General features: G+C 54.0%; 8 protein-coding genes across 8 annotated transcripts; 5 read left to right on the top strand and 3 right to left on the bottom strand.

Annotated features, from left to right (window-relative positions):
• Positions 1-426: 426 nt before the first annotated feature.
• On the bottom strand, positions 427-2593 carry J4E88_004213 (uncharacterized protein; the record flags this gene model as incomplete). The annotated part of the gene is made up of 2 exons (XM_049397860.1): positions 427-2302; positions 2352-2593. The coding sequence occupies 2 exons, from the start codon at positions 2591-2593 to the stop codon at positions 427-429; spliced, it is 2118 nt and encodes a 705-aa protein (XP_049256305.1).
• A 286-nt stretch (positions 2594-2879) lies between these two features.
• J4E88_004212 (uncharacterized protein) lies at positions 2880-3963 on the top strand (the record flags this gene model as incomplete). The annotated part of the gene is made up of 2 exons (XM_049397859.1): positions 2880-3060; positions 3119-3963. The coding sequence occupies 2 exons, from the start codon at positions 2880-2882 to the stop codon at positions 3961-3963; spliced, it is 1026 nt and encodes a 341-aa protein (XP_049256304.1).
• A 1406-nt stretch (positions 3964-5369) lies between these two features.
• On the top strand, positions 5370-7196 carry J4E88_004211 (uncharacterized protein; the record flags this gene model as incomplete). The annotated part of the gene is made up of 4 exons (XM_049397858.1): positions 5370-5568; positions 5634-6628; positions 6681-6818; positions 6996-7196. 4 exons carry the CDS (start codon positions 5370-5372, stop codon positions 7194-7196), a joined length of 1533 nt encoding a protein of 510 aa, XP_049256303.1.
• Positions 7197-8984: 1788 nt separating this feature from the next.
• Positions 8985-10525, bottom strand: J4E88_004210 (uncharacterized protein; the record flags this gene model as incomplete). Its single annotated transcript, XM_049397857.1, has 3 exons — positions 8985-9076; positions 9131-10218; positions 10272-10525. 3 exons carry the CDS (start codon positions 10523-10525, stop codon positions 8985-8987), a joined length of 1434 nt encoding a protein of 477 aa, XP_049256302.1.
• Positions 10526-12854: 2329 nt separating this feature from the next.
• On the top strand, positions 12855-15677 carry J4E88_004209 (uncharacterized protein; the record flags this gene model as incomplete). The annotated part of the gene is made up of 3 exons (XM_049397856.1): positions 12855-13034; positions 13085-15552; positions 15602-15677. The coding sequence occupies 3 exons, from the start codon at positions 12855-12857 to the stop codon at positions 15675-15677; spliced, it is 2724 nt and encodes a 907-aa protein (XP_049256301.1).
• A 1363-nt stretch (positions 15678-17040) lies between these two features.
• J4E88_004208 (uncharacterized protein) lies at positions 17041-20204 on the top strand (the record flags this gene model as incomplete). The annotated part of the gene is made up of 4 exons (XM_049397855.1): positions 17041-17448; positions 17495-19392; positions 19442-19948; positions 19997-20204. 4 exons carry the CDS (start codon positions 17041-17043, stop codon positions 20202-20204), a joined length of 3021 nt encoding a protein of 1006 aa, XP_049256300.1.
• Positions 20205-20949: 745 nt separating this feature from the next.
• J4E88_004207 (uncharacterized protein) lies at positions 20950-22797 on the top strand (the record flags this gene model as incomplete). Its single annotated transcript, XM_049397854.1, has 1 exon — positions 20950-22797. One exon carries the CDS (start codon positions 20950-20952, stop codon positions 22795-22797), a length of 1848 nt encoding a protein of 615 aa, XP_049256299.1.
• A 227-nt stretch (positions 22798-23024) lies between these two features.
• On the bottom strand, positions 23025-25335 carry DUS3 (tRNA-dihydrouridine synthase 3; the record flags this gene model as incomplete). Its single annotated transcript, XM_049397853.1, has 3 exons — positions 23025-23112; positions 23163-25076; positions 25124-25335. The coding sequence occupies 3 exons, from the start codon at positions 25333-25335 to the stop codon at positions 23025-23027; spliced, it is 2214 nt and encodes a 737-aa protein (XP_049256298.1).
• Positions 25336-25715: the final 380 nt, after the last annotated feature.

Raw genomic sequence — 25715 nt, 5'->3', positions numbered from 1 at the left:
ATTTTGGGGCTAAGACCCTGAATTGGGGGCGCCGAGGAATAGCGGGCGCGGCCAACTTGCTCCGAAGGGAAGTCACACCGCGGGCGAAGGCTTGTAGAAAACATCAAACGCAGGCAAAGACCCTGTGTACATGAGAGGCTCGCCATGGGAAACTTATCCCGTGGGAGTGAGTAGTGCCGGTGGCTGTCAGCTCTGCAGCTTCTGGACCAGGAGGGGTTTGCATGACGTTCGGCGGGGTAACCTCACCAAACTCCAGTTCGCGACACCACACTCGGATTCACGGACCGTACACATACCCAAAGGTCAAAAGTAGATGAAATTGGGTATATTGAAACATGTACGATGAAGCAAGATAGAGGGTGTTACGTGTGGCCGATAACCATACGAATGGTCGACCAAGCAACGACACATACCTCGTGGTGTCACTTACGCAGCCTTCACAAGCTTCGCTTCTAGAAGCTCGCCAAATGAGCCTTCCCACAGGCCCTCATCCTCGTCATCCTCTTCCATGAGGAGAGCGTCGGCCGCGTTGTAGATGCGGTTGCCTTTGCTGTCAAACTTCTTCTCCCGCTTTGGAAGATCGCGCAAAGCAATCTTGAGCTGGATCGTACCCGCGCCGGGGCCTGAGTCGCCTTCTTGCTCTACAGTAGCTGTCTTGTATCCGCTAATTTCGGGTGTAACAGTGACGGGATTCACAGTAAAGAATTTGCAGGCGATGACAGCACCGACCTTCATGTCGGACGACGTGAGATCTGGCAGGGTGCTCATGTCTTCAGGAAGTGGTGGCAGATCAGACTGCGCAGCCATTGCAAGATCTTGACGCAGCTGGTCCTCGACGGCTGCGTTGATGGACTCAGAGTCGGGGTTCGTTGTGGGAGCATCGTCGTAGTCTAAGATGATCTTCTCTTCCTCCTCCTCTTCTACTGGCGTTGCCTCCTGCTGCACATTACTCCGCCTCTTTTGCTTCTTTTTCCTAGCCTTGTCATGCATAAGCTTGCTGGCTGGGTCCCAGTGCTGCTGAAACGGGAAGGGCGGAGCGCTGAGCTCAAAGTCCTCTTCCCAGCATTCAAACGCCGAGAGGTTGATTCGGGTTTTCCACAAATCGGGATTTGACCACTCTTCAGGCTCAGGTGTCGGTGCCTTCGCTTTTGTCTTCCGAACAGGCCCAGCCTGTCGAGCAAGTATCCGACCAATGGCGCGGGTGTCTGGTCGCAATCTTCTGGAGGTCAGCTCTTTCTTCGCTGGTGGCTCTTCTTCCACTAGGGTAGTAGTGGCTTGCTCAACAACCGGAGCCGTTGGCTGTATGGTCTCGTCCGCTGGTGCCGTCGCTTCTGTGCTTTCTCCGAACCTCGCCATCAGGTCCCGTTTCCTTCGCTCCAGCTCTGTTGTGTCTTCCGCGACCTCCTCTGCCGGCTCATCTTCGTCTAATCGTTTTCTCTTGCCTTGGGATTTGGCAAAAGGTTGTGTGTGTCGAGGTTCTTCCTCATCCAGCCCATACCTGCCGTCTTCGTAGGCGGCCAGGTCGCTGAACGTAGCGGTTTCGGGAAGCTTGCCCGACGCCTTGAGACTACGCAGACGATTAGCTCTTGTACGTCGCGAGTTCCTCAGCTTTGTAGCTTTGAGTCCATCTCCGGGGGGTACATGCGTTGTGGCTGCTTTGGTCTTGCGACCGTCTTTGGAAGACAAGACATCGGGCGGGGAGCTTGCGTCGCTATCATCGGAGTCGGAGTCGGAATCGCTCGAGGTGTCTGTCTCTGAATCTGAATCCGAAGTATCTGAGGCGCTAGACGACGCGTCCGACTTTGCCTTTGCCGTTGCCTTTGCGTCGGCCTCTGAGTCTGAATCCGAGTCTGAGTCTGAGTCTGAGTCTGAGTCCGAGTCGTCTGAAGAGGACGCCTCCTCCTCTGCTTCTTCGGGTGCAAAGTCATCATCATCTTCCTCGCTGTCGTCCGAATCATCAATTTCGGGCTGCTCGAACTGCACCGACTTGACTACCCGTTGCGCTCTTGATGCTTTATTTCCCGACCCTTTGTGACCGCTCAGCGTCGCAACATCGTCGCGCGCTTCGGATGGTTCTCCATGCTCCGTTAGAAGCCCTACAGCTTCAGTATCGTCGTCGGACTGCCCATCGTCCAGTCGGCGTCGTTTGCGCGGAGGTATACGAACAGCAGGTCGATTTGGTTGTCGCAAGTAGGGTCGACCGAAGGGAACGCCATCGACGAGATGTTGGCCTCCGTCTGATATTTGATCACGGCCGGTGAGGGTGCGCGCGCGTACTTCGGCAGTCATGAGTGGGCGGATGCTGGTAGGCTGTTAGCAGATGTTAGTGTAGAGATTTAGGAATCCCGTACGAAACATGATCGTCTTCTTTGAGCGCATTCGTGACGGGCATAAAGTGCAGGCACTCGAAGCCGCCCACCTCGACGACATAGTGCTCCAGGCCCCAGTGCTCGGCCTCTAGCGGGATAATGTGGTTGACATCCTCGAGCAGACGCGTGATGGTGTATGCCTGCGTGCTATTCGTTTCGGGCACGCTCCAGAGTATGTTGGCGGCAGGCAGGCCATTCCGCTGGACCGTCAGTCGAAGCCTCATGATGGCGTGTTGAGGCGCATGTGTTCGCGCGTGAAATGCAATGGTCGCGAACTTTTGGAACGAGCTAGGGCGATGACGACCCCTGCTTTCGAGCCTAACCCTATTTGCTTAGCCCCTTCTCCACTTCTAGATTCACCAGCATGTCACTGCAAACAGCAGGTGTATTACCACCCGCACATGACGCAATCCTCGATTTTGATCTGAGCTCTATATCACTAATCTAGGACTACAACTTCGACAAAGTCAATTGCTGTCCGTTCCAGTTCAGAGTTCACAAACTGCAACGATGCCCATGATGCCCATCAGTACGCTCAAAGGTTCCTGGAAGCGTCTTCTCGACGACGAACGTCTGCGCCGATCTTCCCAAGTCCTTTCCGTTATCGACGATCATGTCTGCATCTTCGGTGGTGAAGTGAAGCCAAGGGAGCCGCTGGATGATAAAGTCGATATTGTCTCGCTCAAGTCTGGTATTACTTCCCCCTCATTGAAGTAGGCCATCAAGGTACAGCACTAACGACGCCACAGACGCAAAGCGTTTGGAAACGAAGGCTGTTTCTTCTGCGCCCAATCCTCGCGTTGGAAGTGCATCAGCTGTACTGAATGGGAAAATGTACCTTTTCTCTGGTCGGGGTGGCATCGACATGGCCCCAATAGAGGAAGATGGCGCAGTGTGGTGCTTCGACCCCTCAAGCTCAGCCTGGTCCAAGATCATGCCTGCTGACTCATCTGCGCCATATCCACCAGCTCGCAGTTATCACTGCTCTACTAGTGATGGCAAAGACACCTTCTTCCTCCATGCTGGATGTCCCGCAAGTGGCCGTCTCTCAGATCTGTGGATGTTCAACATCACCGAACGTACATGGAAACAAGCCCCCGACGCTCCGGCACCACATCGAGGAGGAACTTCTATCGCTTACAGTAGTGGAAAGCTTTACAGGATGAATGGATTTGATGGAACCACGGAGCAGGGTGGTAGTATCGACGTCTTCGACCTTGCCAACAATTCTTGGTCAACTGACACATTCAAAGCGGATGGCAACGATGGACCTGAAGCTCGCAGTGTCTGTGTTCTTCTGCCAGTCAAGCTGGCTCGAAAAGACAAGCTCCTTACACTCTTCGGTGAACATGACCCTTCATCGCTCGGCCATGCCGGTGCAGGCAAGATGTTGAAAGACGTCTGGATCTATGACATCAGCGAGAAGTGGTGGACTCAACTACACCCCGATGGCAGCGATGGTACTCCTGACCCCCGTGGTTGGTTTGATGCTGATGTGGTCAAGGCTGAGAGCGGCAACGACAGCGTCATCATCCATGGTGGGCTTGGTGAGAACAACGAGCGTTTGACGGACATGTGGCAACTTGCCTTCTAGATATGTACATGATACAAAATGGATACCTTTCACTGCGTTTGCGATCATGAATTCTTTTGGCGCTTTGATTTGGTTACCAGTCATCAGTTGCTCATTGTAGAACCTACGCCTGAGTACCCAAGCTGCAGCTCGACGATCATGGAAATACGTTAAGCTAGGAACATTGTGATAACCGAATTGATTGTCATGGCTCTTGAGTCCAAGGCCCCACTGGTGATCGCGTGTCAGCAAGTCTGGGTAGTACCTTCCGTGCCTGTGCTCACACTGGGGAAGGAGCTTTCATCTAGGAAATACCAAAGAATAAGAATGCGGTAAGTATACTAGCATATCAGCTTCACACGAGGTAGAATATGCTACTGGTATAGAAGCCATCTTCATGCATGTTGCTGCTGCTGCTGCCATGAACAAACGTCACCGGGTCAGTACGAGCTCCATGGGTTTTCGAGGAAAAATAGTCGACTGTTTGAGTGTATCCAGAAAGCGCTGTCACTGCTTTATTGCTGCGGAACGAAACCTCGGGGTTGTGATGAGGAGACCGAGTTCGACTCTGTAGATATGAAGAAGCCACCTGAGCTTTGGAACTGAAAGTTGCGCAGTGGCACGTTCCCGATAGTGCGACCGCCAAACTAGGAATTTCAACGTATTCGGTTCCAAATAACCCGGTGCTCACAATAGATGAGCGTTTTCCCCAAGACCTTTGTCTAATCTAGTTTATAGTCGGGATGTGGAGGAGAGTGTAGAGTACTCCCCGTGGTATCTATTGTGCTCGTCTGGGCTAATACACACATGCTGTTACATACGATGACGCCCTGTACCTAGAATGGAGCTTTGGATACTTGTGGATACGCGACACGAAAATCTCGTTGGTGCGATCACAGTGGGCAGGATGCATTCAGCAAAGGCTCAGATGGTTGGTGAGTCCGAGAACCTTGATTCTCCTAATTGTTCCCCGGCTTTCTGTAGAACAGTCGGATCATCTGAAAATAGGAGAATCCAGAGGCATACTTTTAGTGTTGACATGGTGGAATGGTGGTGCTTCTTCATCGGATGCAGTTCGTGTCAAGGACGCGTTTACCTCGGCTATACGACTTTGATGTCTGCACATCAATCTCATTCACCCAACAACGCGGTTGACGGTATCATCTCTCAACCGCGAAATGGCCAGTATATGCCGAACGCGAATGATGTGAGGTCTCCAGAATCCGTTCAATGTTCGTACGAGCATGCTAGGCTCCGCTCCACATCCCGCTCCCGCCATCCGCCCTTCTCCGCGCGTCATCGCTTCCCCGCACAGCGAACCTTCGGACGAGCCTAAACATGTAGCAAATCGCGCGAAATGCGTCGCGGAAGCTATAAGAGCACATCTTGGATAGATCGCTGTCGGATCTGTGACTGAGACTGTCAAAATGCATTCCGAAATCCTTGCTTTCGCAGCAGTCGTAGCACTCGTCGCGCGCATCTTCTTTCCGTTCTTCAAAAATGTATCCTCACCATTACGAAATGTACCTGGACCAGCCGCAACGCGGTTTACAGACCTGTGGTACCTTTGGAGAGTGAGAAGAGGAGGCTTTGAACAGGACAACATTGAGCTGCATCGAAAGCATGGTGAGTTGGACCCTGCCGGCCTGTTCCTGATCTGTCCTGATACCATACTTACACTATTACCACAGGCGAAATAGTCCGCTACGGTCCGAATCGATACTCCCTCTCCTCTCCCGATGCTCAGAAAACTGTCTACGGGCACGGCGCCAAATTTCCAAAGTCTTCGTGGTACGCAACCTGGCAGAACCCGTCGCCTTCGCAGTGGTCCCTCTTCGCCGACCAATCTATACCAAGACACAGCGAGAACCGGAGGCAATATCAGAGCGCATACACCATGTCATCGCTTGTCAGCTACGAGCCGTACGTCGACGAGTGCACAGACCTGTTCAGCCAGCGCCTCCAGGAGGTAGCGAGTGCGGGTGCGTATGCCGACATGGGGCATTGGCTGCAATGCTATGCCTTCGATGTTATTGGATTGATCACATACTCGAAGCGACTGGGCTTTTTGGATAGGGGTGAGGATATTCGTGGCGTGATTGCGGCTCTCGAAGATCATCTGTGGTATGCTACCTTTACGGGCATCTTCTCCTGGCTGCACAAATATCTCTTTCCCATCCGAAATTGGCTGGCTGGTCCGACAGGCACTGGGAGGGCGTATGTCATGAAGTTCACGCAAGAGCGCATTGCGGAACACGAGAAGGAGCAGACCAAAGCCATTCCAGTCGATGGCATTGAGGAAGGCAAGACGAGCATGGACTTCCTTTCCAAATTCTTCAAGAAGAACGCAGATGACCCCAAGGCGTTTACAATGTACCATCTCAGCATGGGCTGCGTTTCGAACATGGTTGCTGGTTCAGATACTACAGCAATCAGTCTCTCCGCAATCCTCTACTACCTACTCAAGTTCCCGCAAACATTCGAGACTTTGCGTCAAGAGATCGACGAGCGGCAGCGCGAAGGCAAGATTGGCCACTACATCACATTCAAGGAAAGCCAGGAAATGCCGTATCTTCAAGCCGTCATGAAGGAGGCGCTGCGAATGCATCCAGCTACTGGCCTACCACTCGAGCGTGTGGTACCCGCTGGGGGAGCGAGCATATGTGATCAATTCTTTCCCGAGGGCGTAAGTTGCCGTGCATGTCAAATCGCGTTCTCTAGGCTGACTGCTTGTGTAGACTATCGTCGGAATCAACTCCTGGGTGGCTCACCGCAACACATCTGCTTTTGGCCCTGACGCAGACGTGTTCAGACCTGAGCGCTGGCTCAGCTCCGATAAAGAAAAGCTTAGTCTCATGGACCGCAACTGGATGCCGGTAAGTCGTAGCACCCGAATGTCACCTTGCTCGGCTTCTGCCGACCGCTGCGTCGTCGTTTCCACAAACATAACGCCACTCGTTCACCATTGCCTCTTTCGCCATCTCAGCCAGCCTCACCAAATCCTTCATCTCTTTTCTCTCACGATAGACAGCGGCTAACAAAGGTGGCAACAGTTTGGTCTAGGCTCACGAACGTGCATCGGAAGACATATTTCGCACTTGGAAATGTCCAAGCTAATCCCCATGCTGGTGCGCGACTTTGATTTTTCGCTCGCCCCCCACCTGCAGGCTGCAGATTGGGAAACGACGAATTACTGGTTCGTCAAGCCGAGGGATTTCCAAATCAAGGTCATGGTAAGGCGACAGGGTCTCTGATGTTGAGGCACGTATCGCAGCAGCGACGGCCCGTCGGGTAGCTGAGTACCCGGTTCTGGGTGCGACTGTGATTGTCGGTTGCTATACTTGGAATGACAGATAGAGTAGTTGAGCAATCGAGGACGAGATTGACATGGTAACGTGCAGTAGCGGAGTGGAACTGCAAGGTATCATAGGCCCGATGTGAGCTGGCAGATAACAGCCCAATCGCAAAGTAAAAAGTACTTACCCTGTTGCTGCAACTGCTAGGGCTAGCGAGCATCGCAATGCATAGACGAAGTATTGTATATTGTGCGAAGCCTTGGTGGCGCTCCGAGTTGCAATCTACACCTTCTGGAATACCGTGGCGCCCAGCCGAAGCCTCCGCGGATTGTGCCGTCCCACGTTGTCCTCAGCCCGCCTCATCATGGGTTCTGGCTTGCAGTATGCAAGGCGATGGAGCAGACAAGTTGCCACCGGTAAATCCCTCGCGTGGCTGCCTAGCAAGGCTGTTGCCGCGGTTGATGAGCGACAAGAAAAAACCTGAAAGTAGGGAGATTGGTGTTGGAGACCGGAGTGGATGATGCCTTGATTGTAAGCACACCATGATGTTGGAATATGCACGAGAGATGAGAGGGTGTTGGCTAGTCGCTGCCCCTCCTCTGCGGCATGTAGTCCAAGTAGGCAACCCCTCTTGCATCATACCTGTGATGAACCATGGATGAATCTCGGTACCCTAGCCACGCCCCTGATCCCACGCCTGCGGACTTGGAAGTTCGGAAAAGCAAACAAAACCTCCTGCGGTGACTGAAACCGCCAACCCCAGAAGGTCCCAAAAAAGTAAACACCCTCCCAGTTGCTGACTTACTTGGGTACTGGCCTGCTAACTGTGGGACAAGTGGGACGAGACAATCAAAATCGGGATGATGCGGCGCAGTTCGTGCGCTCCCGTGTACAGATAAGCGGAAGCGCCTCCGCCGGTGAGCCCCTGCAGCAACTTAAACAGGTGGGAGTCGTGCTCGCGCCCAAGGCCTCTGATTCGCCGGCATTAGCGTTGCGACTACTGCATTTGGATTAGGAGACTGAGTCGCTGGCTAAGTCGTGTGGAGATTAGTGCGAATGTTCAACAGAAAGTTTATCGCGCTTTGGCATCGACACCGTACGTGATTTTCTCAGGGGTGCGATGCATAGCTGCGCAAAGGCGAGAACGGGCGATGGACATGGAGACGCGCGGGGGTGCATTGTTTGCGTGTTCGCTGGGTCAGGGAAGGAAGGTGAGACACGAGTGCTGACGCGACATGCAAGTGATGGACGCGAAGCTGCGAGGGTCTTCGATGCGAGGCTGGAGTGGATGCTTCGCGAGGCTTGTGGGACCATGATTGCGGATACGAGATGCGTCGTACATACGGCGATTATGCACGACGGTGAATTCGTTTATGTCGTGTCGCTGGAGGCCTGTCGCTAGGCTGTCAACTTCCGCTGCACGTAAGCTGCATGGGAGTGGTGTGTGATTGCATAGAAGCGATTGGTGAGAAAAAAATCTATTAGATACTACAGTATTGTTTTGTCCTTATCTGTAAAATGTTCGATGCGGACGTTTGATGCCCAAGACGCCTCGGCGCCTCTACCATGCCAGGGAGGAAAAGAAATGGGAAACGTTCATCTAATGTGCCCTTGTGCCCTGACTGACGTTGTGAAAAAGAAATGTGATACGTCCGTGATCGTGAACCCGGTTTATAGTGTGAAGTGGACCCGTGGGGTTATCAGATAGAAAAAGGAAGGAGCGTTCGGCAGTCAGACGCCGGTGGTCTAGCACTTGCCGGCCTGCCACATCTTGACAGACTTGACAGTCATGCCGCGCTCGGTGCCCTCGCCCCAGGTCGGGAGCCAGTCATCCTTAGCTATTGCAGAGTTAGCATAGTGATCATAGTGTTTCGAAGTGGGTGTGAACATACCATTCCAGAAGTCACGGACAGCAAAGTCACTGCCATCAACCCAGGGCTTGTTACCCTCGCCGTCAAAGAACCATCCGTTTTGCGCACCGACGGCGACGTTGAGAATGAGGTAGAACTTCTCGTCGAAAGGCGCGTTCTTACCGCCTTGCTTCCAGGGGTCCTCGAAGAGAGTGCCGTTGCTGGTGGTGAGACCGTTGAAGCCACCCTTGTTCCACAACTTGTTCTTCTCATTGAACTTGAAGTACATGACCTGCTTGAGACGGCTGTCGAGGTACAACATGAGGTAGTTCTCAGTCCATTCCATACCGAATGTGTGCCAGCTGGAAGCGAAGTCTGTGCGGCGGAAGAAGGCGGTACCGTGGGTGTTGATGTAGCCGTCGTGCTTGTAGTCAGGACCCCAGTGAAGCGTAGAGGAAACGAAGTCGCGACCCTCAGGGTACTTGTATGAGTTACCGCGGAACTCAGCAATGTCGATTTCTCCACTGCGAGGCCATTCACCGTACTTGTCCTCTTCGGGCATCATCCAGATGGCGGGCCAGAGCCAGTCACCCTTGGCTGTCTTTGCCACAACTTCGACGCGGCCGTACTTGATCGACTTCTTGCCCTTGGTGGTCATGCGTGCGGATCGAACAGGAGGGATGATAGTTCCAGTGGTCGAGTTGGAGCGGATACCGCAGGACTTGTAGTCGCTGGATGTGCAAGAGCCGTCGCCGTCAGCCTTGGTGATGTTCAGCGTGTAGCCATTGACGATCTGCTCCTCGGTAATACTGGTCGATTCGGTGGTGAGGGTTGGGACAATGTGAAGACCCTCTGCGTCGACGAAGCTGTTCTTGGGGTCGTTGGTAGTCCAGTCAAACTCTCCGTTTCCGTAGCCGCCAGTCTGGATCTCGTAGCCCCAGTTGGCGGGGTCGATCTTCTCAAAGTTGTCTTCCATGATAAGACATTGCTCAGGTATTTGGGCCTCTTGCACACCAGTGTACATGATGTATCCACTGACACAGAAGCCGATGATGATGAAGCCAAGGGTGATCCAGTTGCCGACCTTGGTCTTCTTCATCCTTGGGTCGTCGACCCATGGCTGCTCACGCCTAACATGGAAATTAGATACAAGTTGACAGCGGGTGGAATGGGTAGTACATACTCTCCCCTTAGCCTGTAGCTTCTGAAGGGTCGTGGTTGTTTCCTTATTTCGGAAGCGCTGATCTGGCTCCCATATATAGGACCGAATGACAGGTTGGAAGGGTTTCTGGGAATGTATGCTCCCTGGTTAGAGGACTCGGGACGCATCCTTTGTGACATGCCGGCAGGAAGGTCTGGGACATCTTGGGAGTGGGCCTGAGGCGGTGCGTCCTCCTCAGGGCTGGCCTTCTTGTTGCGCTTGAAGAAGGAAGGCATTGTCGTACTGTAGAATGAAGGTATCAAAAGCGGAATAGAAATTCCAAAGTATTAGCGATGGGCAAGGTAGTTAATTGCCGTACGCGACCTCGTCTAAGGAGATTAGAAGAGTACACAAAACAACGCAGGGGACGTTGTTGGGAGCTGAAGTATCGATACCACAAGCCGAGCGAGCGCCGCGCTGAGTATGCGGCACCGATAAATCGATAGTAGGCTTAAGCGGCGTCGGGAAGAGCGAGGTTCACGGATTCCAAAAGCCTAGATTTAGAACATTCAACACACTCTAGGCGTATCTGCCGTTCTCGACGTGATGGCTTCTGCAAGTGCAAGGGGCGGGCAGTGCCCATGGCAGTTTCATCCCAGTCGCTTGTTACGGTCTTGGAAATAGTGCACAGTAGCGTGGCTGTTTCTAGCGTTCGTTTAGACGCAGGTACGTCAAGAAAGATGAGATAGGCGCAGAACTAGTGTGACAGCCTTGCAGTCAACGTGCCAGGGGGTAAAGCCACACACCGCTAAGGATACGGAAGGATTTGACCGGCCGGTGCTAGGCTTGTGCTTGAGGCTTGACGTTGGAGAGTTGACTTGGATCTCGGGCGCCACGGCACATCAATCCATGGTTCATGTTTTGTCTAGCGCCCGGTCGATCGCTTTTCAAAACCCGCGCGATCTACACTTGGGTTTTCCACGCTTGTACCCAGAAAAGTGTGGACCTGTAGATGCGCCTCCGTAGCCCTTGATGCAGCCGTCTATGCATTGGCGGGTCAGCCTAGACGCGGCTTGCCAGTATGCAAGCTTCTGATGTTGTATTCTCCCCTCCGTATCTGCACGTTGGTGGCTAAATCCTGCACCTCGGCTTGCTGACCAGAAGCTGTTGATTGACTTATCGGCGAGCCGGCTAAACGCACTAACCACGACGGGTGTCGCACATCTAGTAGCTTCGCTGTTGTTATCGAACTCTGTTGACTAGCAACTGTGCTGACTCAAATTAACCCAGCTGGGCATCGCGTCATGCAAAGTTAAAGAGTTGAGGCAGAAAATCTGTGACGTGTGGCTGATGGTGGCGAGCTGCTTTGTGTGTTGTTCGATATGTAGACGGGGGTACAGGATCAATAGAGGCGGAACAAAGTCCTAATCTTAACCACGGGAGAGTCAGCAAGGGTGCTTATCAAGGGCAACATGCAGTAAGCTGCGCATTGATCATTGGCTTGTTTGCGACGTGGGATTCATCCGCTCCCGGAACGTGGGCATCCTGTAAAAGCAATTTGCAGGGTCTTGTACCCCTTCTGAGGATGTATACCGCTCGCCCAGAGGTTGTCGGGATGGCGCACGCGTGGGCCAGGACCTCATCTTGGCTTGCAGGACGTCACTGTATTTGCGGCGTAGGGTGCCGGCAAGACTGAGCGGTCCAGCGCTCCAGATGCCCGGTTCGGCGCTGAGCTAGGCGGCCAGCTGTCTCCACTTCCGACCTGACTCTTAATCGCAACGTAGGAGGCTGGCTGGACAGGTCCGCTACGTGACGCCGAGGAGCTGACCGAACGTCGAGAAAAGTAAATTCTCCTCCGGCGGAACGTCAAAAAGTGGTGGCGCACGCCCAGTATAGCAGCGGCTAGGCTAAACCGTTCCACTTAGCTCAGGCACAAGCGTGGGCGTGCAAGGTACCCGAATGCGACAAACAATTGCACATCCCCTTTTGCTTCAGATCTCGATGATGACCCATAGCTTGATGGTGTTGCACCGGCGAAACATATGTTCGTCGATGCTAGTAAGGGAGCCACTGTCCCAACATTGAGGACCACCATGGCCCAGCGGACGGGAGAGCGACCGGGGCGTGCGCTGGCGAAATAATCGATAGATGGAAGGATTGCTAGGTGCAGCTGGCGGTCTGCGCTGCCGCCGATTCTGGATGGTGGTGAATGCGAGATAGCGTTTGTGACAGACGCAGTGACCTTAATCGGGACATTCGCGTAGCAGGTCTTGTTGAGACTCGAACGTGCTAGACAAGGGGTCTGCCGAACATTCGATAGTGTGTAGCATGAGTGTATCTTTGACCTGGTCGCTAAGGATTGTGGCGGGGCCCTGTTTCGCGTAGTCGGAGAGAACTGTGTAGACACTACCAACTGTGCCGCGTTGATAACCTCTGCTCTTCGACCGCTTCCGTTCTCTTTCCAGTCTCTACACATTCGCGCTTTACTGATCTTCGCAGGGCTCCTTGCCCATTCCCTCGTTTCTTGGCTCCGACCACAGCACCTGTCTTTAACAGACTCGTCTGCTCCTTACAATCGCTTACTATCCCTACCGCTCCTCTTAATTCTTTTGACATCCCCTCGGCATGTCTTCCGCCACACCTTCCCACGATGGGGACAGGCCCTTCATCCCCTCCAGCAGGCAATCGTTCAGTGGCAGTGTCAATGACTCCTCCCGCTACTCCGTACCCCAGACACCGACGAGTCGTCCGGCCCTGTCGCGGCCGTTGACCATGAAGATCGACGAAGACTCAAGATACCGTGCCGTAAGTACAAACAACCTTAGGCTTGCACAACACTGTCTCACACCACATAGATCATCAAGCACCTTTACGCTAAGGCATGCTCCATGCGATGGATGACATCCAGTGCCCTGACACCTGGCTCCTGCGAAGGTGTCTTGATCCGAAAGGGTCAAGGAGAATATGTCACAGAACCCGTAGCGGCCAACAAGGACCTTCTCTCGGCAGTAAAGAGGATCAACCCTGGTGTCGCCCTCACCATGAGCACCGATGGTACACAGGCCATCTTTGATGTTCTCGAGCCCTTCGAGACGGAGTTGATGTTCCAGAACGGCTCCCAGATCCAGATCTTCGAGTCAATGGCAGAGGTCGCTACCTCGAGTACCATCCGCAAGTTCCAATACGCAGCTCTTATCCGCCAGGAGAGGCTCCTCCTTGTATGGCACGATGACCTCGGTGCGATCCTCTCCCAGGCGATGGAGATCGAATCAAGGATCCTGGCCTTGGTTTGGGGTACATCAAAGAACCCCTTCAGTGGTTTCGACAGCGCCATCCAGTCCAGTGCCAACTCCACCCTTGGAGGATCAACCGTCGACTTCGCTATCGACAGCAAGAAGGACGACGTTGAGGTCAATGCTGAGGAGGTTGATGGTGACCTCGAGAAGGCCGAAGGTCCTAAGGAGTCGCTCGCACGTCCTCTCATCTTCACAAGTTCCATCTTCGTCGGTCTTGCCATGGTTTTGATCATCGTCCTCGTCATCGGTCTCGGAAACAAGGCCATCATTCTCCAGACTATGACCGATCACTTCTACCCCCGTATCCTTCTCGTCCTAACCGAGCCACTGTGGATCGCCCTTGGTCTCTTCTTCGTCGTTGTCGTCCTGGGTAACATCTTCGAGGTGTTCGGACCCGTCACTGGTGTCAAGTCCAACAGCCGCTTCCACTCCGCCGTCAAGCCCAACCTTGCCCAGGCACGCGCCATGGGATTCACGCCGTCGACCATCACCATCCAAATGCCCATCTACACCGAGTCCCTTGAGGGTGTCGTCAAGCCCACCGTCGCCAGTTTGCAAGCTGCCATCTCCTACTACGAGTCCCGTGGTGGAACTGCACGCATCTTCATCAACGATGATGGTATGGCCGTCCGATCGGCAGAGGATAACGAGAAGTTCCTGCGATTCTACGAGAACAACAACATTGGATGGGTCTCGCGCCCCAAGCACAACCACGAAGGCTTCGTTCGCCGCGGAAAGTTCAAGAAGGCCTCGAACATGAACTTCGCTCTCAACACCTCCAACAAGGTCGAGGATGTACTTCAAAGCATGGTCGACAACCGTTTCGACAAGGCTGATGGTGATGCTTCGATCTCCGAGGAGGAGGAGCTCGCTCTCTATCACGAGGCTCTCGAACAGGTTCTCACCGCGGACCCCCGCGCGAAGGCTGGCGGTAACATCCGTATGGGTGAAATCATTCTCATTGTCGACTCCGATACCATCGTTCCTGAAGACTGCCTCATGTACGGTGCCGCCGAAATGTACCTGTCGCCCGAAGTCGCCATTGTTCAGCACGCTACTGGTGTCATGCAAGTCTCTTGGGATTACTTCGAGAACGGTATCACCTATTTCACTAACCTTGTCTACACCGCCATTCGCTTCTCAGTCGGTAGCGGTGAAGTCGCACCCTTCGTCGGTCACAACGCTTTCTTGCGATGGCAAGCTGTCCAGTCCGTTGGCAACCCTCCGGAGGATGATGGCTACGTCTGCTTCTGGTCCGAGAGCCACGTTTCCGAAGATTTCGATATCGCGCTTCGTCTCCAGATCAAGGGTAACATTGTCCGCTTGGCCAGTTACCACGGCCGTGGCTTCAAGGAGGGTGTGTCTCTTTCCATCTTCGACGAGTTGGACCGATGGGAGAAGTACGCGTACGGTTGCAACGAACTGGTCTTCAACCCTGTGCACACCTGGTTGTGGAAGTCCCCCTTCACCAAGCTCTTCCGCACCTTCATCTTCTCCAACATCCAGCTGTCGTCCAAGATCTCCATCTGCGGTTACATCTTCTCCTACTACGCTCTCGGATCGGCCGTTCCCCTCGGTTGCCTCAACTACTTCCTGGTCGGATGGCTCAACGGTGATCTCGACAAGTACTATGTCGAATCGTGGAAGATCTTCATCGTCCTGCTCATCGTATTCAACGGAATGTCCAACGTCTGCTTCGCCATCATGCGCTACCGTATCGGTGAGGCCAGTCTACTGGGTGCCTTCTTCGAGAACCTCAAGTGGATGCCCTTCTTCATGATCTTCTTCGGTGGTGTCTCGTTCCACATCCTCCTCGCCATTTGCTCGCACATGTTCTGTATCGACATGAGCTGGGGTGCCACAGCCAAGGAAAAGGACAACTCCAACTTCTTCGCCGAGCTGCCCAAGATCTGGAAGCGCTTCAAGTGGATGTACATGATCATGATCCTCATGATCGGAGGTATGATCTACCTCGGATGCTTCGCTCCCCACGGCTGGGAGATTACCGGTCTGACTGCCGTTCTGCCGTAAGTACCCTCCTACTCATATCATTGACATCTCGCTAACAATACCTAGTTGGGCCGTAACGGTTATCATGCACTGCCTGTTGCCCATCGTACTGAACCCGTCATTGACGGTCTTCAACTACTAGTTGGGTCATGACTGGATGTATTTTCTTTTGTTCGATTCACCTGTTGCGGCGTTGGGAATTGGAAGCCAGTTGGCACCATGGATCGGGATACATAGAGCGGGTCATCGCATCATGGAGGGCACCATTCCCTTGTCGGCGTTGGTTCTAGAGTTGTATGACCTACTTTACAGGTTAATTTCTAATCTCGTTACAAAAATGACAGTTCTTCCACTTACACATGCTCACCGCTTGATGACTATATTCCCAGTGACATGCATGGCGGTGTCGCATCGGTTCCGTATGCCTTCCCGGCGTTAGGGTCGTGTGAGAGGCGATGGCGATGAGATGGAAGGAGTTGCGGAGGTGTGGTGTTACCTGGGGGCGTGATGGGTGCTGTGTGCTCTTCATACGGCAGTCGCGGGCGGGCTGGCGGTGGAAAGCGTAACACGGCGCAACTTGGACCGCGCACCAGGCCATCAAGCCACAACTCACTACCGTCACCACATGGTCATTCCTAGCCATTCACAACACCACATAACCGAACAGATTTCAGCCCATCGCGAAACCCCAATCAGCATGAAGTCGATCATCTCGACACAGCTGCCCTCTGACCGGGGTTCCCGTCGCGGCTTGCGCTTTCCTACCTGGCCAGTTGAGGCAGCACCATTCAGATGATAGCACACCACACCTCGCCATGGATCTAGATGCTACGGTCGGCGTGCACATCGACGATATGTGCAGTCTCTTCAACGACGGCGTTTTCTGCCGCGCCCGTCTCAGCGCACTTGGTTCAGAATGAGAGTACTGTGCATGCAGCAATGCGAGGACATCTGAAGGGACATCCGCATGATGCGACTATGGTAACGAACAGATAGTAAACAAGCCGATGCATACATCGGTACGGGGATACATTATGGGTTGTGGAGATGGCGGTTCTGTAGAGATCTACCTGATGCGACACAGATTCTGTCATGGCCCGGTGCGGTTACAAGGTAGCCGCCTGGGGCTACATGCCAGCTGAGAATGCACGGCAATTTCCTGCAGTAGGAAGCGGACATCCAATGACACGCGTAACTGTGGTATCGCGCACGTCAGGGCAAGGGCGAGGTTTGCGCGAAACGAGGGATACGCGTGTTTGACGGGTGTAAGAGGTAGTTTGGTCGAACAGCGCTCGCTGACGATCTGTTGGGCGTGTGGGTGGGCTGTGGCCCCTCTACGTCAGCTGTGGTGGGGTAAGCTCAAGCAAGACCAGCCACTGAAACATGCCACTAGCAACATTCACATAGACACCGGTGTACACAACGCACCCCTCTCTCCTCGACCTACAATCTCTTCCTAGACTCTTCCGTGCATATCATCAAGAGTATACGAAATCACGAGCACGATGCCGCAAATCAGCGACATCTGGCTGCCATGCCTCATCGTAATGGTGTTGTGGGCGCGCCCCACGGCAGCTTTCGGTGCGGGCAACATTGCAAGCCTGAGCGCCATTGAGGGACAGAACTGGCGCCATGGAGATATCGAGGATACCCTACTCACTCTGCTCATCAGCGGCCAGACGGGCAAGAAGTTCAGCAAGATGGATGTCAAGCGTGTCTACTTTGGCAACTGGCTACGCGACTACTCCCAGGCCGTCGATGTCGGCACTGTCAAGATGGTCTCTGCAGAGGCTATCCGCATCCTCCTCTGGGTGCTCGGCTTCATGAGCTTCGGCTACGGAACCAAGGAGTTCGAGGTCACCCGCGATCGCCTTGGTTGCTACAGACCTGAAGAGCACATTGACAACCCCAAGGTCGGTACACCGCTTTATTTCCCAAATCCTGATACTGACTATTCAGGACTACGCCGACAACCTCGACGCCCGCGACTACGACCGCCGCCTGCGAGGCCCAGTTGACGAGAGACGCGAGCTCAGCGTCGACGAGCGAACCGGCCTGAAGAACTACATCGCTTCCGAAGACTTGGGTATCACAACATCGGCTGGTATGGTCCGCGACCTGCTTCGGCGTTGCATCGACCTGGGACGCCGCTCGCGAGGAAAGGGACCCGACTTCTACGAAGCATTGAGACTTCTCGGTACAGCGACACACTGTCTGGAGGACTACTCTGCTCACTCCAACTATGTCGAGCTTGCCTTGATTGAACTCGACGAAGACAACCGGGACATTTTCCCCCACGTCGGCAGGAACGCCCTGTTCGATGTCCGCGCCGCTGGAAAGCAGGTATACCCCATCATCACAGGCACATTCGGTGGTGTCGACTTCTTGCACTCGGTCTGCGGAGAGATCACCGACAAGGCTACACAGTCCGAGCTGCAGGAACTTGAAGGCGCAATTGCCAATGCCGACAGGAACGAGAACAAGAGTAAGATCCAAGAGCTCCTTGCTAAGCTCCCAGACGGCATCTTTGGCGGCAAAGACGAAGCTGGTAAAGCCGAAGAGCTTGCCGACAACTCCAACGCTGCTGCGATGGGCAACATCCAGATCACGCCTAAGGAGCCTGAGGCATTTACTGAGCAGATTGGAGAGCTAGTCAAGCAGATCTACCCCATCATGGAGTTCCATGACGAAATCATGCAGTCCATCACCGAATTCATTGAGAAGATCCCAATTCTGCCAGATCTGATCGAGGAGGTCCAGAGCCAGGTCACTATCTTCGTCTTCAGTCTTCTTGCTCCCTACGTTCTGCCCATTCTTAGCCAAGTCAAGTCTGAGCTTGAGACGGGATCCAGCGAAGTCATTGCAAGCTCTCGTGAGAAGCAGCACATCGTCTTCAATGACGATGACTGTACCGACCCGACCCACAGCATGCTTTCCAAGGATCATTTCTCCAACGTGCTCAACGAGCCTGCTGGTCGCGTAGCATCTGCCGTGCTAAGCTGGGCTGTTCCGCAAGTCGTCCAGTGCTGGGACGGTGAGGCCGACCCTGAGGAAACCATTGACCGCATCATCAAGGGCGTGTTCCATCACCCTGCGGTTGCTGCAGCAGAGAGAAACCATGGAGGACGGGGTGATCGCGGAGTTCAAGAGTGCCACCAAATCATGTTTGACACAGTTGGAAAGTGGTGGAGCTCCAAGGACAGGCGCGCACAGGAGGAGTTCCGTGATCAGCTCAGTCGAGACGGCGTACAGAACCTCCGCAACCACAAGGAGAACGTGCACGATAAGGGCCATGGTTGCGGCAAACCTCTGGGTATGGCTAACAACTTTGGCTCTTCCGGCGGACAAGGTGGTGTCAACCCACAGATCCAGCAGGCCTCGGACCATGTTGGCAAGCTCGCAGGCGAAGCCGTTGGTGGTGGCGCCCTAGGCGGCCTTGTCGGTGGTCTTGTTGGCGGCATCGGCGGCTCTCTGCTTGGTGACGCTTTCGGTGGAAAGGAAAAGAAGAGCCACAAGGAGGAGAGCTACGGTCAAGACGGCTCTTACACTCAGTCCTACTCGGAGACTGGTCATCACGAGGCATCTTCGTATGGCGACAACGATCGCTATGGCCGCGCCGAGTACGAGCAGACACAATACCCGAGTGGCGGGCGTCGCGAGGAGTACTCTCGTCAGGAACGGGACGACCGTGGCGGATCCTACAGCTACGAACAGCGCGTCGAGACTTCGAGCTACAGCAACACCGGTGGATATGAGCGTCGCGAGGAGCGTCGCGTCCAGCATGGCGATCAATGGCGCTCTGAAGAGACACGCGAAGGGATCGATCGGTCTGGAGAATACTACTCCGAGGAGAGAGAGTAAGCGAAATCCTCAATTCATGACGATGATAGGCTAACAATTGTGCAGACGACGTGGTAAGTCCAAGAAACACTCTGATGACGACGATTCGAACGATTCGGGCGGCGAAGATTCATACGAGAAGCGGATGAAGAAGGAGCGCAAGAAGCGTGAGAAGGAGGAGAAGAAGCGCCATAAGCACAAGAAACATGGCAGCGGTGATGAGGATTCGGATGATGCTGACAAGCGTCGATCAGGATCTGGTGAACACAGGCGTCGCTCTCGCTCCCGTGAGCATGAACACCGTCGCAAGAAGAGCGGCAGTCGTTCGCCCCAGCGCCAGTCCGGAGGATACTCGCAAGGCTACGGCCAAGAGCAGCGCTACGGCGAGCAGTCAGGCTACGGTCGTGAAGAGCCATCCAGGTACGGACGCCAGGAGTACGGCGGAGACGCTGGAGGCTACGGCCGTCAGCAACCGCAGTATGGCGCTGACTCTTATAGCACTGGCGGATACGGTCGTCAAGAGGAGTCTGGATATGGCCGTCGCCAGGAAGAGTCGAGCTACGGCCGTCAAGAGTACGTTCGCGAATCTTCTCGCCGGGGCTACGGTACTAACCTGTACAGATCCAGCGGATACGGTCGTTCGGAGGGCCTGGAATACGGTGGTGAGCGTCCTGATCAATCTTACGGCGCTTCTGGTGTTCCCGGTGGTTTCGGTGAAGAGACTCAAGGCTATGGCCGCCGCCGTGACGATGAAGACGAATATGGCCAGCGAAGGCAGGAGTATAGCTCCGGTGGTTATGGTGAGGAGGGGTATGGAAGGCGTTACTAGACATGACGTCTTTTCCGCGGGGTCTTAACGTGGCTTGGGGTTGCTGGGCCGTGTCCGGAGCACCATGATGACTATGCTGTAGTACCTGCATGAACCGCCCAACTCAGTAGATAGACTCACCAATCTGAACATCATCGTGGCTGACATCACCAATACGCTTAGTTATACAGTGACTTTTATAGTGAACTGTTTGATTATGCGCTTGAACTATGCTATCCTCGTAAAGAGTTAACGGGCCTCCTTATGGATGGCAACTGGAATGCAGATCGTGATATGCGCAAATGGGCTTTGCACCCTGCAACAGTACATGCGTTATAACCTTCAAGAGTATCTAGCAGCCCAGATGTTGGTACCGGGGAGGAGGAAGCAGCATTCTACTTCATCCCTATCAGTGACACTTCATGACGTGCCATAGCAACGCTTGAGTAAAGCAGGAGACCGTGCGAAAGGAAAGATATTTTTGGTCAGATACATGAAGTAAGATTGGTTCGTGGGTGTCTGTCGCACTTTCCGGGTGAGCAGAGGAAACTCATCCGTGCAGATGATGTACTGCGGATGGAGAGGGTGCGTGTGAGAAGTGGGCCCGACACAAAGTGAGCGTTGCGGCGGAGAAAACGCGCTAGTGCCGAGCTGGGACCAGCCGGATTCCCAGTGTTCAGCGACTCGTAAAGACGCGACAAGTCGACCAATTCCGCTTCGCTGTACTCGCCTTTCCTCTCCTTCTGCTTACGTCGCATCGCGCATCATGACAAGCATCGACGACCTCTTCAAAAGCGCAAACGGTTCGGCAAAGCGCAAGTTCGAGAACCCAAACGAAGCCGACCCGACCCAATCCTACAAATCTGCAAAGCTGGACGCAGATGACGATGTCAAAGCCCCAGCGCAAGCCTCGGTAGCTGACGAAGATGACGACGACGAGGCTGGCCCCTCGTTACCGCCCGACTTCGAGGACGAGCCCGGCGACGACGACGAAGGACGCTTCTTTGGCGATGGCCTGGACGAGAATGCGCGGGATGCCATGGAGTACATCGATGCGCAAGACGGCGATGGGGCTATAGGCGAAGAGAAATACGACGTGCCGTGGGTGCGCAAGCTGGCGCTCAATTTTGAGAAGAAGGTCAACAAGAACGCATCGCTGCGCGCAAAGTACGAGGACGACCCCACCAAGTTCATGGAGTCGGAAGGCGATCTGGACGAAGGCATAAAGGCGCTCAGCATACTTTCGGAGCACCCGGAGCTATACGAAGAGTTTGCGAAAAGCACAGCGGCCTCCAAGTTGGTGGAACTACTGGCGCATGAGAACACGGACATCGCAATCGCAGCGATCGAGATGGTCTCGGAGCTCACAGATGAAGACGTTGGAGGGGAGCAGGAACAATGGGATGCGCTCGTCACCGCCTTCATGGAGGCCGACCTGCTCAGCCTGCTCGTATCCAACTTCTCCCGCTTCGATGAGACCGACGAGGCCGACGCATCGGGCGTCTACAACTCTCTCAGCGTCATCGAGAACCTCCTATCACAACCCACATACACAGACATAATAGGCAGGGAGACAGCTCTGCTAAAATGGCTGCTGGACAGGATACAGAAGCCCGAGAAACCCACAACACAGAACAAACAATACGCCTCCGAGATCCTCTCCATCCTCACACAATCCTCGCGACCGAACCGAAACCACGTAGCCGACGCAAACGGTGTCGAAATCTTCCTCACAAACCTCGCGCCGTACCGAAGAGACGACCCAGAAAAGGACAGCAACGAGGAGGAATACATGGAGAACCTGTTCAACTGCCTCTCGTCAGTCACAGAAGAGCCTCTCGGAAAAGCCAAATTTCTAGAAGCAGAAGGTGTAGAGCTCTGTCTCCTCTTCGTCCGAGACGGCAAGACCAGCAAGAGCCGCGCCCTGAAAGTACTAGACCACGCCTGCGGCTACGCAGAAGAAACAACACCACCACAAACCAACGGCAACGCAAGCGCAAAAGGCAAAGAAGCTGCATCAGAAGTCCCCGAAGCCACAAACAGCGCCACAGCCGTCTGCACCAAACTCGTCGACAGCCGCGGCTTGAAACCTCTCTTTAGCACCTTTTCCAAAACGAAAAAGTCGCACGACCCTCAGCAAACTGAACATATACTCGGCATCTTCGCCTCTCTCCTGCGCTCCCTACCGGGAAACTCCGACACTCGTTTCCGTCTCCTGGCCAAGTTTCTCGAAAAGGACTACGACAAGATACACAAACTAGTTGAATTGCGCAGAGGTTACGTCACCCGGTTATCTGCTTTCGACAGCAAGTTAGCAGAGAAGAAGAAGGCGTTGCGGATAAGTGGGAAAGATGAGCTCGAGGCTTTTGAGCTGGAAAATATTCCCGACCGGTTGAGTGAGGGGCTGTACTGTCTAGAGAGGATTGATGCCGTGCTGGCCTGGTTGGTTGCTGAGGACGGGGGTGCCAAGGTGGCTATCGAGAAGGCGCTGGCTGAGAGGGATGAAGGATTGGGAGATGTTAAAAGGACGTTGCAAGCGCAGCTCGATGGCGTGATGGCTGTTGAGCCGGCTGAGAGGGAGATGCTAGAGACCCTTGTGGGATTTTTGGTGTAGATATATTACGGAAGCAAATGCCATGAGCAAACGCACGGGATGAATAATTTATGGTATTTAAATACGACTTTTCCATGCAAAGCCCTATAGAGGCACCTACCGAGACCTGAAGACTGGAAAGTTATCCATGCAAATGCATCGAAGTCGCCACGCTTTTCTGCTCCTCAACCAATGCATATACGCGGAAGCTCCCCATAACAATATGATTCCTTCATTTCACCCATGCTCTAACCCTCCGCCTCAATCTCATAAGCATTGGACTTGTGTTTAGGCTCAAATTTGAAGTTAGGGTGAGCAGGACCCAAGAACATCTCACTGCAAACACGTTAGCCAAAATACCTTCCCACGTCGTAAGTAGAACATACCTGAGCTTGATCCAGTCCGTGTAGTGCTCGCTAGCCATCAACGTCTCCAGGTCATTCCTACCCTTGAACCTCGGGGGACGATCCTGGATGTTCGGGGGCAAGTGTTCCAACAGACCAACCGGCACATAGCGATGCGCAAAGCTTAGCCATTCAAGGAGGAAACGACGAGTCGTGCCAATGCCCATCTCATCAGAACCCCAAGTCTGCAGACCGTACTTGGTAAACTTCTCAATGTAGGAGAGGCGCTCTGACGCGGACTTGTCAAGGTACTGGCCCTTTTCAATCTCTTCGAAGAGCCAGGGCTTGATGAGTGCGCCACGACCGACCATGACGGTGTCAACCTTGGCGTTTTCCAGATGGTTGTAGTAGTCCTCGTGCGAGTAGCAGTCGCCGTTGCCGACAAAGTAGACATGGCCGCCGTTTGCGAGGTCACGGGGATCAGCTTCGGCGGCGGTGTCCGTTTTGGCCGCCTGTTCTTTACGGAGTCGGTTGATGAGGGCGGAGCATTCGGCGATGTAGGACCAGTCTGCGCTTCGAGAGTATCGCTGTTGCTTACTCCTGCCGTGGAGGGTAATGGCTGCGATACCCGAGAGGCCCTTTCCAGACTCTACGGCTTCGTGGCCGCCAAGTACGAGTCGTTTGATGAGCTTTTGTGCGGTCGGGTGGTTGTCCTTGGTACCCATGCGGATCTTGACGGTGATGGGGACCTCCTTGGATACATAGGTCATTCCACGGAGGATACTCTCCAGTTTTGCCTCGCTATCGAGTAGTGCGGAACCACTTCCCTTCTCACAGACGAGGTTGATGGGGCATCCGCAGTTGAGATCGATAGCGCGCAGCTTCGGGCAGTATTCAGTCAGTACTTCAACCGTCTTGGTGGCCAGCCATGGCTTGTTCGCCGCGATTTGTGCGCCGAATTTGAGATCAGTCGAGTTGTCGTAGCCTTGGACCACAGTGTTCTTGCCCAAGAACTTTGGAGGGGTTACCTCAGATTCGTGGGCTTTGAGAAGCGGCCATTCGCCCTTGTCACCTTGGATCAATGGCATACCCATAGCCATCTCACTCCAAGTCACTTGGCAGCCAAAATCCACGCAGAGCCGGCGGTACGGCATGTTGCCTTGAGTGGTGAGGGGTGCGAGCATTGGTGTCTCGGGTCCGTAGTAAAGCCTACGCTTCTCTGATGGCCTGAAGGGCGCCTCCACAAACTCCGCTCTGCGCGCCTCCTTCTCCTCCTTGAGAACGTCCATGTCCATCTGAGCTGCATCGAACATTTCTCTTTCGTTGCGAGCATTGGTCTCGATCCATTGCAGGTACTGGTCAGAGCGCGGGGTCCCAATCTTCCGTCTCGATAAACCAATCTTGATATCCTTTGGCACAATGTTGACCACTTCAGCCTCTGCTTCTTCGTCGTAGCTGGAGAACTTGGATTTCCGGTCGGCATCTTCTTTCAAGACTAATTCTTTCCGGCCGTCTTCTAGGGTGCGCTCTTCGGAATGGCTACCGACGAATCGACACTTCCAGCCGAAGTGGCAGAATCCCTTGACGGCATAGACTGGACATTGGCCATCAAAGGTAGTAAGATCTTCTCGTCGGCCATCCTTGAGATACTTGCGGATATCGTGTTCGAACTTGCACTTCTCGCCAAACGGACACTCCTTGGGTGAGAATTCATTGTAGGATGCGCGAGTACCACAGAGCGGTATCTTGTCGCGCGAACTGCCGAAAGTGCGGCTGGTGTTTTGGCCCTTTTGCTTTTTGTCTTTCTTGTTGTTCTTGCCCTTTCTGGGGCCATCGCGAGCATCAGTCTTTGGCAGGCCTTCAGATTTGTGCTCAGCATCGGCGCCCTCGGCTGCATCGTCATCAATGACTCTGTCCTTGGTGGCGGCCTTGTTGTTATCCAGCCGTATCAGGAATCTGGTGTTCTTAGCACGCGAGTAACTTGAAGTGGGTGGCGCATGTACTCTGCCTTGATGGGAGCGACACCCTTGACTCGCTTGACAGAAGTATCTGCATCCTCGATGTCTTGACTACTAGTCCTGTTCCTCTTCTTAGGACTCGCAGGTGGTTCGGACTGCACATTGACTGTGTCATTGCCGCCATTGATGCCATTGGAGCCAGCACCGTCTGGGGCCGGATGGTCGGGCGCGAGCTTGGTTCCTTCACCTGTCGTCATCTTATGCAAGAAAGGCGGCCAGGCTGAGAATAGGCGTGCGTGGTTGGCGTTGTTGCTCAAAAGAGAAAAGCACTCGCTCAAATTGTGAGGGCAAATGCGGCTAGAAGAGGCTAGACCGGTGGCCCATGCGCTAGTGAGCAAGTTGGGAAAGCTGCGATCATACGTCACAGCCAGGCACTTGCGGCTCCCCTACATCACATCGCGTTTCCCGTTCCCACTTTCACATCAACCCTCCTGCAATCCTCTCCGGTCCTCCGCACGATTCCCATCTCCCTGCTGGTCCTTTGCACGCACACGCAAGCCAGCTCCTCCCAGATCCATTGTTGATCCAGCTCAACCCCGCTCCCACACAAACACACACACCAGACAATAATACCACG

Source organism: Alternaria novae-zelandiae (assembly GCF_023758075.1).
Source record: "Alternaria novae-zelandiae strain BMP 2774 chromosome Unknown scaffold_7, whole genome shotgun sequence".
Classification (NCBI taxonomy): Eukaryota; Fungi; Ascomycota; class Dothideomycetes; order Pleosporales; family Pleosporaceae; genus Alternaria; species Alternaria novae-zelandiae.
Note: the sequence above shows the minus strand (reverse complement) of the source record. Positions and strands in the feature narration are given on the sequence as shown.